Source organism: Chamaea fasciata, unplaced genomic scaffold (genome assembly GCF_029207755.1).
Source record: "Chamaea fasciata isolate MVZ Bird 193981 ecotype frontalis unplaced genomic scaffold, bChaFas1.0.hap1 SCAF_17, whole genome shotgun sequence".
Lineage (NCBI taxonomy): Eukaryota > Metazoa > Chordata > Aves > Passeriformes > Sylviidae > Chamaea > Chamaea fasciata.
Window position 1 is genome coordinate 5,517,005 of NW_027094102.1, and position 18,475 is coordinate 5,535,479.

General features: G+C 46.3%; 2 protein-coding genes across 3 annotated transcripts; both read left to right on the forward strand.

Moving 5' to 3' along the window:
- Positions 1-383: 383 nt before the first annotated feature.
- On the forward strand, positions 384-5,250 carry MRGBP (MRG domain binding protein). Its single transcript, XM_066198970.1, has 5 exons — positions 384-600; positions 1,566-1,687; positions 2,237-2,318; positions 2,827-2,904; positions 3,924-5,250. The coding sequence occupies exons 1-5, from the start codon at positions 384-386 to the stop codon at positions 4,112-4,114; spliced, it is 690 nt and encodes a 229-aa protein (XP_066055067.1). The 3' UTR covers positions 4,115-5,250.
- An 804-nt stretch (positions 5,251-6,054) lies between these two features.
- Positions 6,055-16,569, forward strand: OGFR (opioid growth factor receptor). Of its 2 annotated transcripts, XM_066198757.1 has the most exons (9): positions 6,055-6,328; positions 7,731-7,784; positions 9,621-9,665; positions 10,441-10,503; positions 10,802-10,886; positions 11,239-11,317; positions 11,769-11,835; positions 12,138-12,286; positions 13,093-16,569. In XM_066198757.1, exons 1-9 carry the CDS (start codon positions 6,125-6,127, stop codon positions 14,471-14,473), a joined length of 2,127 nt encoding a protein of 708 aa, XP_066054854.1. In that variant the 5' UTR covers positions 6,055-6,124; the 3' UTR covers positions 14,474-16,569. The 2 variants fall into 2 exon arrangements, with proteins under 2 accessions (XP_066054854.1, XP_066054855.1); XM_066198758.1 differs by lacking the exon at positions 7,731-7,784.
- The last annotated feature ends 1,906 nt before the right edge of the window (positions 16,570-18,475 follow it).

An 18,475-nucleotide genomic window follows, 5' to 3' on the forward strand; every position in this document is an offset into this window, starting at 1 on the left:
CCCATGGGACGGCAGCGTTCGGCTGCCTCCACGAGTGGCTCAAGAGACCCTGAAATATGACCCGGCTCCGTCAGGCCCTTCCCAGAGCCCCAAAAGGCACTTCCAGAGGCGCGGAAGACTTCCCGCACATGTTCCCCATGCTGTTCCCAGAAGCCCGCGAGGCTGTTCCCGGGCGGTGCCGCGGCCTCGCCCGGTGCTCAGGGCGGGGTGCCGGAGCTCAGCTGCCGCCTCTGGCGCTGCGAGCGCGGGGAGCCGGCCGCGCCCGGAGGAACCCGCGGACCCTGCGGGGCCCCGCCGAGGCTCCCCCGCCCCAGGCCCGGCCCCGGCGCGGCTGTGCCCGGCTCCCGGCCGGCAGGAGCCGCTGCGGGCGCGGCGCGGCGGGGATGAGCGAGGCGGAGGGCGGCTCGGCCGCCGCCGTGGAGAAGCCGCCGCTGCCCGCGGCCGGGCCCGGGGCGGCCGCGGCGGTGGCCGCCGCTGTTGCGGCCGCGGCGGCGGCGGCCGGGCCGGAGGCCGGCGCGCCGGCGGAGGAGGCGGCGGTGGTGTGGAGCCCGGAGGTGGAGGTGTGCCTGTTCCACGCCATGCTGGGCCACAAGCCCGTAGGTGAGCGCGGGCCGCGGCCTCCGGGAGCGGCGGGGACCGGGCCTGGGAGCGGGGCCGGGCGGGGGCTCCGGGCGGCTCCAGCGGCCCCCGAGCCCGCTCTGCAGCCGGGCCGGGGCCGCGGGGCTGCGGCGGGGCCTGTGGGAGGGAGGGAGGGAGCCCGGGCCCGGCCGGGCCGCCGAGCCGCCGTGTGAGCGGCTGCCCTGCGCTCCCACAGCATCACAGAGCGGGTCACGCCGCAGGGACCGCGGGGTCGTCCGCGTGGGCATTAGGGTCATCCCAGAGCACAGGATTGTGTCCAGGCCGTTCTGGAATATCTCCAGGGAGGGTGACTCCACCGACCCTCCGGGCAGTGTGTTCCCGTGCTCGCACTTAAGAAGTTCTTCCTCGTATTCAGGTGGAGCTTCCTGTGCATCAGTTTGTGCCCATTGCTTTGTGTCCTACTGCTCTGCACCACCGAGCAGAACCTGGATCCATCCTCTTGGCACCCCTCTTTAGATATACATAAACATTGTTGAGCTCTCCTCTTAGACGTCTCTTGTGGAGACTGAACAGGCCCAGCTCCCTCCGCTGTTCGTTGTCAGAGATGCTCCAGTTCCCTCATCTCTGTTGCCCTCAGTGGACCCGCCGCAGGAGCTCTGTGTCTCTTGTACTCAGGAGCCCAGAATTGGACACAGCACTCCCTACACTTTCCTCGGCATGTTTCTCACCCAGCCCTTCTAAAAGTTGTGTCTGTGTGTTAGAATTACCCACAGGGGCCGCCTCAGCTCCCTAGGGAATAGCACCTGCAGTGTAGGGTGAAAGATCAGCCTGCCCAGCTGCCAGTTGTCTCTCCTGGAATGTATGGGTTCCTTGTAACAACATGGCTTTTTTTTTAATTCATAAGTAAATAAATAAATTTCTTTATATCTTTAAATATCATAAATAAAATTGTTAGCAGCGTTAATTGCACTGGCTTCTTCCCCCAGGTGTGAATCGCCATTTCCACATGATCTGCATCCGGGATAAATTCAGCCAGAATATCGGACGGCAGATCTCATCCAAAGTGATCTGGGACCATCTGAGCACCATGTATGATATGCAGGCTCTTGTGAGTATAAAGGCTTGGTGCTGCCACATGGTTTCATGGAGTTTTGACAGGCCAAAATCACTGCGCCTGTTGTACCTTTCATGGTACTTAGATTTATGTGTCATTCCAGTGAGTTGGCGGGGTTTCCCCTGAATAAAAATAAATTAGGTAGGAGACAATAAAACTTGCAGTGGCTTGTGAGGGTTTTGGGGGGTTTTTTTGATACCATGTTCTGACCTTTTTTTATTAAAGTTGCCTAAATGCTGATCGAGAAAATGTTTAGATACATACATAAGCGTCAAATGAGAAAATTGCCTGTGTGTTGACATAAGAATTTGCTATGTTTGGGTTCTAAAATGATCTCAAATGATCATGAGTTACGATCTCAGGTGTCCTGACCTCAGTAATCAGTTTGATATCAGAAGCCTCCTGATTCTCTAACATCTGAAGTGTCGTGTTAAAAATTATTTAGCTCTTAATTGCGTGTAAAATAGAACTTGAGATTGCATGTCAAAATTCAAATTAAAGTCTTTACCAGTCACTCACAGAGATCCTTCTTTTCTTCCTAAGCATGAATCTGAGATTCTTCCATTCCCTAATATAGAGAAGAATTTTGCTCTTCCTGACGAAATGATTCAAGAAGTAAGAGAAGGTGAGATGTGACTGCAGTCTCTGGTTCTTGGTTGCTTTAATTTCATCTCAGAATCTTTTAACAAAACTCCCCCAAAAAAGCATGTATTGTCAAATCTAATAGAAATGTGCAGGAGTTTGACAGAAATCTCAGGTTGAGCAGTGAGAGCTGGATTTTGAAATTTAGCTGATGTGTGTTATCCAAAGTAGGAACTAGGAACTTCAAGCACCTGCCAAAGGACTTCTTGGGATATTTTAAACTTCAGTGGAATGCTTCTCAATTACTTGGTACACTCAATTTTACATTAAAAATTCAGTGTAAAATCCTGGTACAGATAAGACACTGCAATATGTTTTGCCTTTTTAGCATTTCACTTTCTTGTGTTAATAATAATTTCTTGACACTGAATTACTGCTGAATGTTGCATGGAATATTTGCAAACATGCAGATATGCAGAGGCTGCTAATCTGGAAAAAATCCATGTGGCTCTTTAAAACCATCTAACCGTTGCTAACAATCTTTTCTGTAGGAAAAGTAATGATGGAAGAAGAAGTGAAAGAGGAAATTTTAAAAGAAGAGATGGAAACGCATGCAGGTCCTGAAGAAGGTAATTTTGTAACTCTCTACTGTGTAATACGAGATTAAAAACCAACTGTAATTGAGAAATTAATGTTAAAATGTAAATGCAAATGCAGTGTACTTTGGGATTTGTACTCAGACTTAGCCTGTGCTCATGCTAAGAACTTGACTAATTTAAGAGTGCACAGAGTAAGCAGCTGCTTATTGAAAAGATTTCATCTTTCCTCCTAATTCATCTGTACAAAGTTGTATAGCTTTGGAGATTTTTGGCTTTAATATGTACTTGACAAACCCCTGGGAGACTGAAGGATCTCTGGAAGAAAGCTGAGTGATTTTTTGAACTTAAATGCTCTGTGTTGGGAACTTTGTAGCCATGGGGGAAATAAATCGAAAGAGACTGTAAAATTGCGTGCTGAAATGGGAAGGTGGGCAGAGTGTTTATTTTATTTTATTCTCATTATCTTGCTGCTTTTAAATAAAAGGCTTGTTTTCCTAACACTTTGCTGTAGAACAAGTCAAATGTGAACAGTAGAGATCCTGCTATTTATCTTAACAGACCAAGCCAACTGCTAACTATATAATTTCATCATATTTATATCACTGAGTAAGTGGTGTTTAAAGACTGTAATAAAAGATCTAAAATGTATTTTAAAATATATTAAAATTTTGGGTGTTCAGTTTTAAAATTATCTATGGTACCAAATGTAATGACTGCTGCTGATTATAAATTCCATAGATTGGTCCTATGTTTCTGTAAGTGTTCATTTTAATTATTTTAATATTAAGTGCTGTTTAATTCCACTTAATGAGTTTGATTTTTAGCCTGTCAAAATATATGCCTGTCTTTAAAGCAAATAATAAAAGCAAGATGTGCCTTTCGCAGAGATTTTTCCTTTAGAACTGAAAAGTAAGACTTAAATGATGGACAAGTATGCTGAGAGTCGATTGTTTTGAGAACTTTTATGGAATATAAAGAAGTTTGATATCACTCTTGTTTGCCTATGTGTATGACTCTGATCTGGAATCATTACTTTGGTCCTATTTCAGTTTTTGCACCCTCTGGAAGTTTAGGAAAAACAGCTGAAAAGCCAAGCAGCAAAGAGAAAGAGAAAACTTCGTCAGATCCTGGCTCCAAAGAAGGGTCTGATAAGAGGAAGCGCAACAGAGTCACCGAGAAGGTTCTAAATGCCAACAGCAACCCCTCGAGCCCCAGCGCCGCCAAACGACGCAGGACGTAGAGCTGAGGAGCACTCACAGACTCTGGGATGGGAGGAGGGAGCAGGAAAAAGGAGCAGCACAGTTGCTCCAGACATAAACTTTTGGAGGAAGCAAAAGATGCCTGAGCCAGTATTTGAGGAAGCTGCGCGTTGGCTTTGTCTCTGCTGGGGTGTTTCCTGGAGCCGCCTTCCCGGGGCGTTGGGGACAGAGCTGGCGGTGGGGAGGGTGGGGTGACAGTGCCAGGGCTGTATTTCCAACCAGCAACACGCTCTGTGTCAGCACAGCTCGGGGAAGGAGTGCCCCATGGGGCACAGGGCCTGCCACCACCAAGGGCCGAGGTGATTTCTCTTCTGCCTTTGCTGTCTGTGAGTGTTACAGACCATCGGTGGGTCATGTTTGGCCATTTCCCTTCCATTTGTATCAAATGTCTCAGTTTGTTGGTTCAGTAAAAACTAAAATTCTTTTAAATGCAGATAACCACTGCATTTGAAGTGTTGTGTTGCTCTCTTTGCTGGAGGAACCTCATTTCACCCTTTTTGAAGGAACGTTTTTCAACCATAAGTACGGTGAAAATTATAATGCCCCTAGGCCAAATAATTCATAAGTGTCCTAAATAAAGTATCTGGTGATGAGACATGTTTTTTTAAGGGATCAGCTGAGCTGTGCATAAACGTGGAGGTGTTGCTTTATCCATTTGTAATACAGTAGTGTATGACAGTGGGGTTTGTACTTAATTATTTTTTTAAAGCAGTTTTAGTAGATGTGAATGAAACTGGTTTTCCAAAATGTTCGTTTCGTTCTACAACTGAAGAATCTTGCTGACGTTGTAAGGCTTATCTTTTATATGCCAGAACATTGGGATTTGATGAAGTTATTTTTGTGTTGTCAAAAGATGGATCGCAGTCAACAAACACCTGCTTAAATGAAGCAGGTGAACGAAGCAGGATAAAATGGTACTGAATGTTTCACCATATTAACTATCAGTTAATAAAAAGAGGAATTACATCTTGATCTCTCAGTATTGCCTTCAAGGTTGGGCGCTAGGAGTCTTCGTTTTTTTGTTCTATTCTAGGTACATAGCCAAGTTCTTGTCTGCCTAATTTGCTTCTCTTGTTTTATACAAAGAATAAATTAGACTTGGTTTTATTTTACTAAATGGCAGTTGTTGTGTGACTTGATTAAAATCTGGCCCAACTTATTTTGAAAGTAATTTAGCTTTAAAGTGCTGGTTACTTTGTCATGGTCTACATAGATTTTGGCCATAAAGTGCAGATTTTGCAACTCTCAAGTCTCATATCCCTGTGGACAAATCCTTCTCATCCATGGGATTCTAATCTAAAATTGTTGCTGTACCAATGAAATATTTATATAGCTTAAAGCAGAAACATGTTGACAATAGTGTGTACGGGTGCAACCAGTCAGCACCAGCCTCGTAGCAAGGAAAGTCCACGTGGGGATTTCACGGTCATCCAGCAACACACATTTTTTAGGAATGGTTTGGATGTGAAAATGGCTATCGGCAAATGTAAACACTCTTTAACTTCCCCCAGCGCAGCCGTTCGCTGCCCCCTTTGGCTTTCAGTGTTGGCTCTTTGGGAACGATGTTCTTTTATCCCCTTTGCTGTACGAGGCCGGGAATTCTGTTCTTTTATCCCCTTTGCTGTACGAGGCCGGGAATTCTGTTCTTTTATCCCCTTTGCTGTACGAGGCCGGGAATTCTGTTCTTTTATCCCCTTTGCTGTACAAGGCCGGGAATTCTGTTCTTTTATCCCCTTTGCTGTACAAGGCCCGTCCGCTCCGCTCTGCCGGGGGCCGCGGGCGATGCCGGATCCCTCGGGCGCGGTGCGGGCGGGCGCAGGGCCCGCGCGGGCGGCGGCCAATGGGCGGCGGCGGCGCAGGAAGGGGGCGGGGCGTGGCTGTGCTTCCGTCCCTCGGTCCCCCCCACACGTGCCCGGGCTTTGTGCGCTCGGGCGGGCGGCCCCGCCGCCGCATCCCGGTCCCTTTCGCTTTCCCTTTTCCTTCGCCCTCCCATGGCGGCCTGCTTCACCTTCAGGGCGGAGGAGGACGAGGCGGAGGACGAGGCGAACCTCTGGAAGTACGACTCCACCTGGGAGGGGGAGGAGGAGGACGACGAGGAGGAGGAGGAGGATGGCGGCGGAGGCGAGGCGGAGGAGCCGGAGGATGCGGGGCAGCAGGCGGGGCAGGGCCGGGCGCGGGGCTGCCGGCACGGCCAGGTGCGTGTGGGTGGCACGGCCACGGAGCGGAGCCTGCGGGGCGGGACGGCGTGAGGGGGAACCCCTTCCAGCCCTTCCCTTGCCGGCCCTTCGTGGCCCGTTCTGTCCTGCCGCTGCTCGGCGGTGGAGCGGCGAGCTCCGGGCCGGGGCAGGCACCGCGGCCCTCGGGGCGCCCTCAGCACGGAATGTGTGCTCGTCTGGAGGAGGCGAACCCCCTGGAGGAGCGGGGCTTACAGGGATGCTGTCACTTCGTGATTCCTCAAGATTACGTTGCCATGAGCTGGGTTTTAGTTTGTTTTTCCGCACCATTCCCTGTGATGTGGGTGCTTTATCCCATAAATACGGGTTCTGTGTTGTGTGTGGCACCTGCCTGCTCAGCACTGCTGTTGGCTACTGGATTTGGCATTCTGGCAATGATGTTCTTTTTAAGTTCTTGGTTGGTATCCTCAGCTTTGTGTGGTGGCCTTCCCTAGGCTCTTTCGTGCTATCAGTAAAAATCCATTACATAACATCTGCTCGGTTTTAAAAATGAGCTGTAACTCTTTATTTCTCGTAGACATGTTTTATTTCTTAGGGAGTGTGTGTAGAGCAACTTTGAAAAGCAAAAAATGGTGTATTTTTAAAACTAGAGGTACGTGTGCAGTGTTGAGCAAGGTGCTGCGAAACACGAGCACTTGTGTCTGGTGCCTTAAAATAATATTTATTTGATAACATGAATTTTGTTAGTCTTATCTGAGGTTTCTGTTTATAGCATCAGCTGTTTTCAGTTCGACATTGGGTGTCAGTGATTTCTTCTCCAGAATTGCTGTGGTAAATACAACTTTTTGCTTTTTAGTACTTCCTATGTCAGGCGAGGCACTCCAGTCCTTTAACTCCTCCCCTTTCGGGGAAAGGGAAACCTCTCCTTCACTTCGAGTTTCGTTTCAGCAGCCCGTCCTTTAGAGTATAAATAGGCAGATAATTAATATACTTTTAAAAGAGCTTAATACGCAGCTTTTTTTTTTTTTTTTTTTTTTTTTTTTTTTTTTTGCTTTATAAGCATTAAAATATAGAAATAACCACTTTTGAAGGAAAAATAAATTCTCTGTCCACATAAATCTGGGAAGGGCCAAAGGTAGTTAGGGTGGAGTTGCTGTGATTCTGAAGGGAAGAGGCAGAGATTTCCTTTGAAGTTTTTTGCACTGAGTGCACCCTCTCAACTTTTCTTTTGTACATGGCAGGAGTTCACAAGCTCTAATAACTCCAGAACATTCCCATTATTCTGTTTGAATGTGTTTGTTCTTCAGCTTCTTTTCCTAAGAGCAACTCTGGATGGTGACAGCTGTAAAAGGCATAAATCAGTTTCTCAAACTTGTTCCTACTTCTGCTTATTTTACACTAATTCTCATTCTTCTCCCTTCAGCCTGGATGGTTTTCTTTCTGCCTGAAGCAGCTAATGTCTTTATTTGGTACTGAGGTTAGATTTTTTTATTGTTATTTTCACTGCACATTTTCAAAACAAACTTTAAATTCTGCTTCTATCTTTGCATTTCACTTGTGTCTCTGTGGGTGCTCATGGCCTGAAGTTCCTGCAGGTGTGTCTTTCCAGCTGTTTTGCATTTCAGTGCCTTCAGCTTCTACCAGCAAGCTCTGAAAACTTTGGGGGTTGTGTTCATTTTAAGAAGTTCCCTCTGAGACTGCTGTAACAGCTGGAGCTCATGATCTGCTGTTTTAATAACAAACCCCATGGTCCTGCCTTCTCCTAAATCTCCATCAACAAAGGGTTTCAGTCACTCTTCTGGACTCTTTATCTTTCTTGTTTCTGTACCTTTTCACAATCCACATCCCTTTTGGTTACAGCAGCTCTCCAGCTGATTTCTCAGCCAGATCCTCTTTCTGTCACCTTCTCCTGGCTACATTCTCTGCTTCCCTTGCTCTTCCTACAGCAATGCACGTTCTGCCTGGTGTGGTGCAGGTTTGGAGTGTGAAATCCACTTAGTTTTGCTGTGAGACAAAAAAGGTGTTTGATTTCTACAGGGAAGTTTCAGCCTTGCTGTTTGGTTTGTGTTTCTTACCTGGAAAGAAAGGCCTTAAGTTGGAAGTTTGTAGAGACCCAGGAACAACACCTACTTGGAGGAGCCAAGCTGAATTTTGCTCTTTTTGCTTCCCCATGTTGTTCTCTGCATTGCTCTGCTCCAGATTTTTTTCTCTGGATCTGGCTTCCTTCTGGAAAGCCTTTTACAGCCCCTTACACCATGGCATTGCATCTGTCTCTGTATCTGCACTGATCCTTCAACCAACCAGTTCTCTTTCTAAGTGGGATCCAGTCTGCTGTTCTCCTGTCCCACCTGACTGTGTTCAAGGATGTCACTGTAGAACCTTAAATGTAAAGAGTTTCTGGGATTATTTGGTAATTGGAAACAAAATTGTCATTAATCCCACGTGACTGTCATCAGAGCAGCTGAATGGGTGACTTCATTACAGCAAGGTGTTACAAATGTAGACCAATTCCTGCCTTAATAATTAATGAACTAGTGATCAGTGTTTGTTAGAAAGTGGTTTAGTTTTTCTCTGTGCGTATGATGTTAAGAAACACCAAATGAGATTTTGAAGTAACTTGGGGGAGTTTTTGCTGCTTCTTTCTTCTAAATTTCTTTTAATGCTTGTTTTGCAAGACTCTGCCCATCTTACCCCCCTTTCCCAGCTTCCCTGTTCTCTCTGTGAGCTGGCATTGAACCCTCTGGCTGTGCTGTGCTTTGGGTGCCCTTTATTCATGAGCAGTCTTGTTCCTTTTGGTGCTTCTCAATTCACAGAACACTGTAAAATGCTGTCATGGTTTGGGGTAAGATGGTTTGGCACTCAGCAAGATTAAACCTGTCTGTGTTGCCTGTGAAGTGTAACAAAATCCCTTATCATTGAGGTAATCAAATGTAGAAATAAATATGTATATATTTCAATTAAAATGCACTTTTAACTAAGTCATAGTTGCAGCTTCTATTTCCATGAAGTTCAGAGGAGAAAATGAAGCTGTTCTTTGTGAATTCTGTCTAAGTGTGACACTTGGAATGAATTTAGCACATCTGTGATGAGAACCTGGTGCCTGTTCATGTGGCACCACAGGTTTTTCTCTGTAGCAATTTGAATTATGCATAAAATACAGTGAATTCAGCTGTAACTAGGTAAATCTGTCACTTGGCAACTACTAGGCACCCTGTGAGTCACTGCTGTGGGTATTCTCATTTTGTATCTATTTTTTATTTTCTTAGTGAAGTTTGGTTTTAGAATGTTCCAACTAAATGCTTTTTATTTGCAGGATCAAAGCTCAAATTCCTCACTGCTGTCTTGGAGGGGTTTTCAGGTAGGCTTGACATATTTTTTTCTACATGGAAAGATGGGTAATAATGAAGATTATGATTGGAAGAGAAGTCCGATAAAATATCTAATGTGACCATGTGGCTCTGTTGCTGTCCACTGTCTAAATCAGCAAGGCTGATCTTGAGCATAAAGCAAAAACGAAGAAAACTTATTTCAGCTAGGTCTGCAGGGAACGAGAATCTTGACTTCAAGGGATATTTCTGCATCCTAAATTCTACAATTTGAAAGTCTAGCCTTTGTCTTCATTATGGTTTGTAGCAACTCAGAGACAAACTTGTTTTAAAACCTTTGAGTTAAGGAAAAACAATTTTCATTGTTGACATTTTCATTATGGTCTGTAGCAACTCAGAGACAAACTTGTTTTAAAACCTTTGAATTAAGGAAAAACAATTTTCATTGTTGACATTTTCATCTTTGGGATTTCTAGCTTCTTCTGGTCTTTTCCACTGGCAAACCCAGGTGGGATAACAGATATACATAAAACAAAAACCTTGATTAATAAGATGGGAAGGAAAAATAAGTATTTTGGTTACAGGAGATGGTGTTACCTTCTCTTGGTTTAAATTTGTCTTCAGGAATGCAGAGAAATGACTACAGCTCCAGCCTGGTTGGTTTTGGGGGTGCTGGGAGTGCTCAGAGTGTAGGGCACATGCAGGGGAACCCCTGTGGGAGGTGCTGAATTCATTCGGGGCATTATTTTATTGTATTTTGCAGAAGGTGATTTTATTGTGAATCTCTGCTCTGTCTCTTCTCTCCAGTGCAGCGGGAGGCGCAACTGGACAGCGGCGAGAGACCTGCAGAGATACAGAAACCGTTACCCAGTATGTGCTCCTGGGGCTCCTCCTCACCACTCCTGCCTTCAGGAACACTGCCTGGATTTGGGAGCACCCTTTTGCCTGTGCATTTACAGGCTCAGCACCTTCCAGGGATTCATTTGTGAGGGGGAAGGGATGATGTGCGTGTGTGGGTGCATCAGAAACAAGCTGCTACTTCCAAAGCACATTTTGAGGATTTAGCTTGAAATGTGTAGGGAATATGAGGGAATGCAAGGAAAAGTGTTGGAGTGATTACTGCCTTTTAAAAGGTTGCTGCTTGTTCATTTCTTGTTCTCATCTCCAGGATTTGAAAGAACCAGGGAATGAGGAGGAAGAAGAGATGTGGAACTTAAGCTTTTATAAAAATGAGATTGCTTTTGTGCCCCACGGTGAGTAACTTGTGTGTTGGCTGTTTGATGCCGTTTGCTGCAGGTGGTTTCATCCATGTGAGGCAATAAAACACTAAACCAAACAACCAGCCAAAACCACCACCCAAACCAAACAAAAACCCACCAAGAATGTCCATTTTAAAATGTTCTTGCTCTGTTTTCCTTAATACTCTGGTGGTAGAAAATTAAGTATTTTTCTGACTGGTTGTCTTGTTGGAGAAGCTAATGCCTGTGTGCAAATATCTGGGCCTGGGTAGTGAGATGTGTGGAGTGACTGACTGGCTAACTTCAATTTTAATTTGGTGTCACTTCTTGCCTGACCTTTTCCTTTTCCTTTTCCTTTTCATTGCAGGTGTGTTTATTGAAACTCTGCTTTCATCTTGGGGAGACAAGTATGAAACTCTGGAAGAAAACCATTCCTACATACAGTGGTAAATTGTCTGCATGAGCACAATGCTTTTCTAGTTGTGCCTCTTTTAAGTGTCAGGTGGATCTGTGTTCCTGATTTGAGCTTCACACAAGGCCCAGAGTTACTTTAGTTAACTGAGTTGCATCCCTCAGGAAAAAAAGCACTGGAAGCCCTTTAACACACGTTTCCAGTGCAACTGTGGCAATAGATCTCAGTCTTTTGTGGTCTTGGAACACAAAGTTAAGGCAAGGAGAGAGATCCACATCAGCAAAGCTTTTGTTACTGGTGTAGACAATGCTTTTTTATGGGAGGGATTTGCTAGAAAACTACTTCTGTGTCCATAGGGATGGGAGTTCTCCAAGAGATGCCTGTGATACCACAAATTTTGGAATCTTTTTTAGTTTTAACAAGCTTGGTACCTTGGGTTGGATGTCACCTTTGCTTATCTGGCCTGAAAATTTATTTCCCTTCAGGCTGTTCCCTTTACGTGAACATGGGATGAACTGGCATGCCAGGCCTCTCACCTGTCAAGAAATCCAGGTATTTATTTTAAGTTTTTGTCTTTTTTGACAAATGAATGGTGTTAAGGTTTTGACAAATTTGAATGGTGTTAAGGTTTCCCCTAAATACCTTATATTTGAAGCCTAGATTTTTTTTTCCCCCGCTGTTTCCTTGGGTTTTTTAGTGTGCACAGAGCTCACAGTGAGGGATTTGCCTGTCTTGTGTCAGCAAATGAAATGTTTAGTGATACAATCTACCCTTGTTTATAATTCAGGTGCCACAATCTGGTGCAGGTAATTAGGGGGTTGCACCTTTTAATAATTGCTGTGTCTTGTTTTCAGGCCTTTAGGAAGTCCAAGGAAGTCATGGACAGGTTTATCCGTGCTTACAAGCTCATGCTGGGATTTTATGGAATCAACCTGGTCAACGAGGAAACTGGAGAACTTGAGAGAGCAGAAAATTGGCGTGAACGATTTGAAAACTTGAACAGGTGAGTGTGTTGGTGCTGCTCAGCATTTCCTGCAGCCAGGCACTTCTTTGAAGGGGAAAAGAAAGTCAACGCCTAGGAAATCCTCAGCCATTGAGGAATGGAGACTTCTGTTGATACATGTTATCTAGTGAAAGTATTTTTAACTTTTATTCTGTTAAGCTACAAAATAGAAGCCTTTCCATGTGGTTTCCCTGATTGTTTATGAAGCACCCTTAATGTGTGTAAAATGCTTTGAGTCCTTGTTTCAAAAGTGCTCTGCAAATAGTCATTTTTTATATTAATGCAGGTTTTGTGGAGTAAGTAACAACCCTTCCTGGTGAAGTTAACCTCTTGAAAGGAGTGGGCATAATCACAAAAGAAAAAACAATTTGAAGCCTGTCAGCTATAAAAAAGGAAAAACCAGCTGTGTCTAGCTGAAATGCTGAGGTTTTGGCTGCATCCTTTCATGGCTGTATTCTCAACACTGCAGACTTACCCTGTCGGGTCTCTGTCAGGGGCAGGATTTGTGTGTCTGCCCCAGCATGGTGGCTCTTACCTACTTGTGGCTGATTCAGAAAGCCAAAACCTTTCCAAGCAGCTGAGATGATAAATCCTATCAGCCCAGAGAGGGTTAGGAAGGAGCTGCTGAAGGCAAACAGCAGCAGTGGGTGCTTTAAAAGCAAGCCCACCTGTGCTCCCAATTGCATTGTCAAAGTCTTTAATGGCTCACAGTCAGTAAATGCTAAAACGTTTTGCAGATACCCCAGAGGTTCACAGTGACTTGTAAGACTTTTCCCTTGACAGTTTTGCTTATCTGTTTCCTTCAGGTTCAGCCACAACAATTTGAGGATTACTCGCATCCTGAAGTGCCTGGGGGAGATGGGCTATGAAGACTATCAAGTGCACTTGGTGAAGTTTTTCCTCACAGAAACTCTTGTTGAGGAGACATTACCAAATGTCAAGAGAAGTGCCTTGGATTACTTTCTGTTCACTGTCAGAAGCAAAGAGAAGAGGAGAGAACTCGTCCACTACGCTTGGCAACACTTCAAACCTCAGAGCAGCTTCGTGTGGGGGCCCCGTGACAAGCTCCGGAAGTACAGACCCCGCTCTGCCAAGCCACAGCTGCTCCAAAGGCCTGAGGATAAACAGGACACTCCGTGTGGTGATTGTGTGGGCCAGGATCAGAACCAGTCTCCAGAGGTGGAACAGAAAGCTGGAGATGCTGCAGAGGTGCAACCTGAGCAGAGCAGCAGCCAGTTGCAGAGTGATGAACATGTAAAGGAAAAGACAAGCAAATGTGTTTTGAAGGTAGGAGATGATGAAGACGAGAAAGAATCTTCGTTTGCCCAGCTAGAGGAAAAGGATTTCAAAAGTGAAGCTGAAGGTACAGCAGAGAATGACTGCACAAAGGAGAGCAAGAAGAGAAAACTGAATGCAAATTTGGCAGATGCTAAAGGGGATGGATCACTGAAAAACTCTGCCGATATTGAAAACATCTCCCATAATCTGGGAGAGTGTGCAATTGATGCAGAGGTCCCGTCCTCAGACCCAGTCTCCCAGGCAGAGGAGAATCAGGAAGCACTGAAGGAAGATGAGTCGAGCACCAAAGAGCCGGTGGCGCCGGAGGCCACGGATGCAGCTGTGAAACGCAGGAAAGTTGATAAAAGAACATTGAGAAGCAAACCAGTCAACTTGGCCATAAACCTGAGCATGGGACCCTCAGCCTCTGCTGCCAAGGCAAATCCTGCTGCTGCTAACGGTGAGGCTGGAAAAGAAAATGTCAGTGAGGAAAATGCAGGTGTGGAAGTGCCGAGTGAGAAGGGGGGCGGTGGTGGTGATGCAGGTGATGGAGCTGTGGGACCCCCAGCTGCTTCCAGGCTCCCCAGGACTGGCTGCACTGCTCCAATCAAGGATGGCTGGAAGTCCAGTGGAGATGGAGATTCAGCACAGGGTGATCAGCATTGCTGCAACAGCAAACTCCTGGGGGGTAAAAGTGAACTAGATGGGGTAGGACAGCAGAAAAAGGCAGAAAAGGCAGGTGAAAAAGGGCAGACAGAAGACACAGACAAGAAGGAAGCTCCAGAGAGTCATGAGCAGAGCATGACACCCTCGTGTCCTGGAGAAAACAGTGCTGAGGTCCCACCAGAAGAAAGTGAAGGCTCTGAGAATGCAGCCGAGGCTGGTGGAGAGCAGGGAGCAGCAGAGTGAGAGCAGCAAGCGCCTGAGCCAGAGGAGAAGGCACTGCCCTGTCTGCTGGGAGCCAGCTTTGGTGGCTTGGAGAACTGAATAAACTTCCTTTGGGATGATGCAGCTGGCCCCTATCTCACTTTCACTCTTCCATGGTTTTTAAATCATCTCTAGTAAACTCACTGAGATCTTGCTCTTGGTTACCCTGAAGAGGAAATCTTCATTTACTGATCTTCACGGGCAGGCCGTGTCCTGTTCCTGGGTTTTATCTGATGTGCAGGGCTATCTTGGAGCAACGGGGATTTTTGCACTTTGCTTTGATTCTGGTTATGTCCTTACTGAAAGAGAAGAGGAAAAGTGATCTGTCTCCTTGTTTGAATTACTTAAATATTTATTAAAGACACGATTTTTAATATAAGACAGCATGAGCTATTTTGCCAGGCCTTTCTACTGCTGTGTAACTTCTGTTTATTATTGTGAAAGGCTGTACCTTACCAGGAGATGTTCCTGGCAAAAGTGCTGTTTCTCTAAAAGAGATGAGTATATGAATTTCACATGATGTCAGTGTAGATGCCTCTCCTCCTGTAAGGAAAGTAGGTTTGGCTTTAGACTGGGATAAAAACTGTAGCCAAAATGTGTTTCTGGCCAGTATGAACTTTTGTGTAGAAATACTGTTCTCTGAGGTGCAAAGTGCTCAGTAATTATTTCTCTTTATCCCCACAGAGGCTGCTTTGTAGTTCTTGTTAGAGTTGAAACTACAAATTGCCTACTGGTTTCTAAGAGAAGAAGCTCCAGGTTTTACCTAAAACTGTTTAGAACTGCTCTTCCCCAGGTTTTCCCACCACTTTTAGACCCTTTATAGTCTTCCACAGATGTTTGTGTCCATGACTGTTTCAGGGGCCCTCATCTCTCAGTTGCCAAAACAGCAGAAATATTTCCCAGTGCATTTTTTTTCAGCCTTTGCTGGTAATTTGCAGTGGCCTGGGGGGAGCTCTTCCCTGCAGGCCCATGGCCTGAGGTTTGATGTGTCAGATCCAACCCATTCCCTACTTAGGGCAGGGTTGCTTTGCCTTTAATGTCAGACAGCCAGGGCATGTTCCAGTGCAGCATGTCTGGAAACCACTGGGCTTTGTGGGGCAGTTAATTGAAACGTTAATTGGAGAGGCTACGCTTGTCTGGTTCGGTTATTTCCAGCCCTCAAGAATTTACTTTTAGACCTTGCCAGCTCTTTGCCTGCCTCAGTGTTCCTGACCTCCCTCTCGGCTGTTCTGCCACACAATATTCCACCAAGTCTGAAGGAGCATTAAAACAGTTTAGCACCTTCACTCCTTAAAATTTACAACAGAGGATCTGTTTCATGAAGCAGAGGAAATTGTTTCCAGCAGCCTGAAGGTCTGGACTTGCTGTTTGCTCAGGTTGTTTGAGTTGGTTTTGAGGTTCTTTGGTGCTGTGTGGTTTGTGCAGGAGATGGCCAGAGAGCAGATGCAGCAGCTTGTGCAATGTCAATGTTTTTCCTTTCTGCTACAGCTCTTAAGAAGCTTTATCCTTCAAGGAATTTGAGGGGTGATTTGCCTTCCCAGACTGCAGGTTCTGATCCAGCATGCCACATATGTGTGTGGGAATAAAAGTCTGCAAGCTTAACATCTGATGTTCATGGTCACACACGTGCTGAAAAAAGGCTTTAATGTTTTTTAAACACTTCTTAAGAACAGATGGAGTTAAATAGCCAATAAGAATACACTTAACTACAGATATAAATACTTGAAGATGTTGAGTGAGAATTCTTTCCTAACAGATTCCTAAGAATTGTTAATTGTGGCTTTTGTACAGATTTATAGTAATTTTCTTATTTAATGAAGTTTTCATTGTGAATATGTGCTCAGTTGGGGCATAGATCCTCTACTTGTTATGGTGAGGTTTGGTTTTGTGTTTAATGGGATTTCACTGTGAGCCCCAGCCTGGAGTGAGTGCTCAAACCACCCCCTTCCCTCTCCTACCAGGTTTAGTTTTGCCTGTAGGTGTGTGTGGTGAGTTCACAAGGTGTTTCCCAGCACTCAGAGCTGTATCACAGAGTCTGTTATCTTATTTCCCCTATTAAAGCATGACTTTAAGGCGTATCAGTTTCCACTTAAATTATTTCATCTTTGAGGTTAGGATATGACTGTGCATTTACCCACCCCCCTGGAGCTGTTGCTTGGTTCCCTCCAACAAGTGGGTGCTCTGCTGGGCTGCCCATGGCACACACCTGCTGCTTCTTCCCTGTGGAGGTGATGCCCAGTCTTCCTCCACCTCTAGAATGTGCCCAGGGAATGTTTTTGGGGAAAAGACACCCCCCCCCCCCCCATGCTGCTTGTTTAATGATGTGCTTGGAAATCATAGACTCACAGAGTGGTTTGGGTTGGAAGGGGCCTCAGAGTTTATCTTGGTCCAACCTCCCTGCCAGGGGCAGGGGCACCTTCCACTGGACCAAGTTGCTCAAAGCCCCATCCAGCCTGGCTCTGAACACTTCCAGGGATGGGGTGTCTGGATGTTTCTGAATGTTTTGTGTTGCTTTTGTAGCTCTTCTCCCACAGGTGTTGTGGTGCTGTGCAGAGCAAACCAGGACTCTGCTTTGAGCATCCCCTGGGGCTCCAGGAGGAGGGCAGCTGCCCAGCCTGGCTCTGGGAGCTTCAGTTCAGGGTTTTTTTCCTCCAGGACACAAGAGCAGGGGTGTCATTGTGGTAACAATTCCCCTGAGTCATTGTGTCCCCTCAGCTGTGCTGCCAGTGGGCGTGGGATAAGAGGGTTACTGGGAATCCTTTTGGTCTGTGGGGTGGGTTTGAAGGTGAACACTCCCAGGGCTTCTCCTGTGCTGGTCATGGGCAAACTCCACCTGCTGCAGCCCCCCAAGCCCTGGCTTGCTCTACACAGGTGTGGCTGAGGAATTTGGGTCTGCTTTGCCTTCTCTCCTGCCATCTTGGCTCCAGTGTGGAGGAGGTACAAGCTGTTCAAAGCTGCTCTGCCTCTTTGGGGTTTGGGCTGTCTAATAAAAGATTCCAGTTACTCCGAAGCCGTCAGAAGACTTAGAGACACACATTTCCTTTCTGTCCCCAACTGCCTGTTCCACAGAATTTTGTGGAAATTGGTAAATCTGAATCCTTTACCCTTCTGCCAAAGCTCTAGGAATACTGGCTGCTGGGGAGCTGGACAGACACTGTGCTCCTACAAACCTCCTGGTGTAAAGATGCTAAGCTAAAATCAGATATTTCAGTTCCTAACCAGATGAGCTGTGTCTTTTCAGCCCTGAGGAATCTGGTCACTGTTCCTTTCCACTTCCCAGCCCTGCTTTGGATGAAATTGTCTTTAATCAGTTAAGGGAATCGTGAAGCTCCTTGGAGGAGATGCATCTTCATGAATCCGTTGCCATTTGGGATCGCCAGGCAGGGAACTGTCCTCTTCCTTCCGTGCAATATTTCAAATATTTCTTTGTGGCTTTGAGAGTGTTCCTCCTTTTCCCTTCCTCCTTGTATCAAAGCCCCTCACTAAGCAGTAAGTGCATTTCTCTGTAGTGATCGTGCCCTGTTACAGGTTTCCTGATGTCCCTGCTGGAGTTAGGTGGCCTCAGGCACTGAAAACTCACCCTTTGTTGCTTTTTACCTGTCCAGCACAGAGGTGGTGATGGGCTTTGGGAAATATCCTGGGCGAGACCTAAGGAACAGCTTTGTATTCGCAGCTGGAGTATCCCAATTTTGCTCCTGTGTCCCGTCTCCCAGTCCAGCCCTTCCATCGGCTCCTGGAGCAGGAGGCTGGGGCTGCCCAGCAGGGCATGAATAAGAGCTGCTCTGCCTGCCTGCTGCTCCCCCTCCTTCTCCCACCTCCTCTCCTCCAAGCTCGGCCCCTCTCGCCTGGCTCCAGCTGGAGCCACAGGTTTATCTGGAGGCGAGGAGTCTCTGCTCTGTAAGCTGAGACCCGGGAGGAGGAGGAGGGATCTGCTGGACCCCGGAGGAGAAAGGGTTTGGCCGCCCGGGAGGAAGGGGAGAGAGG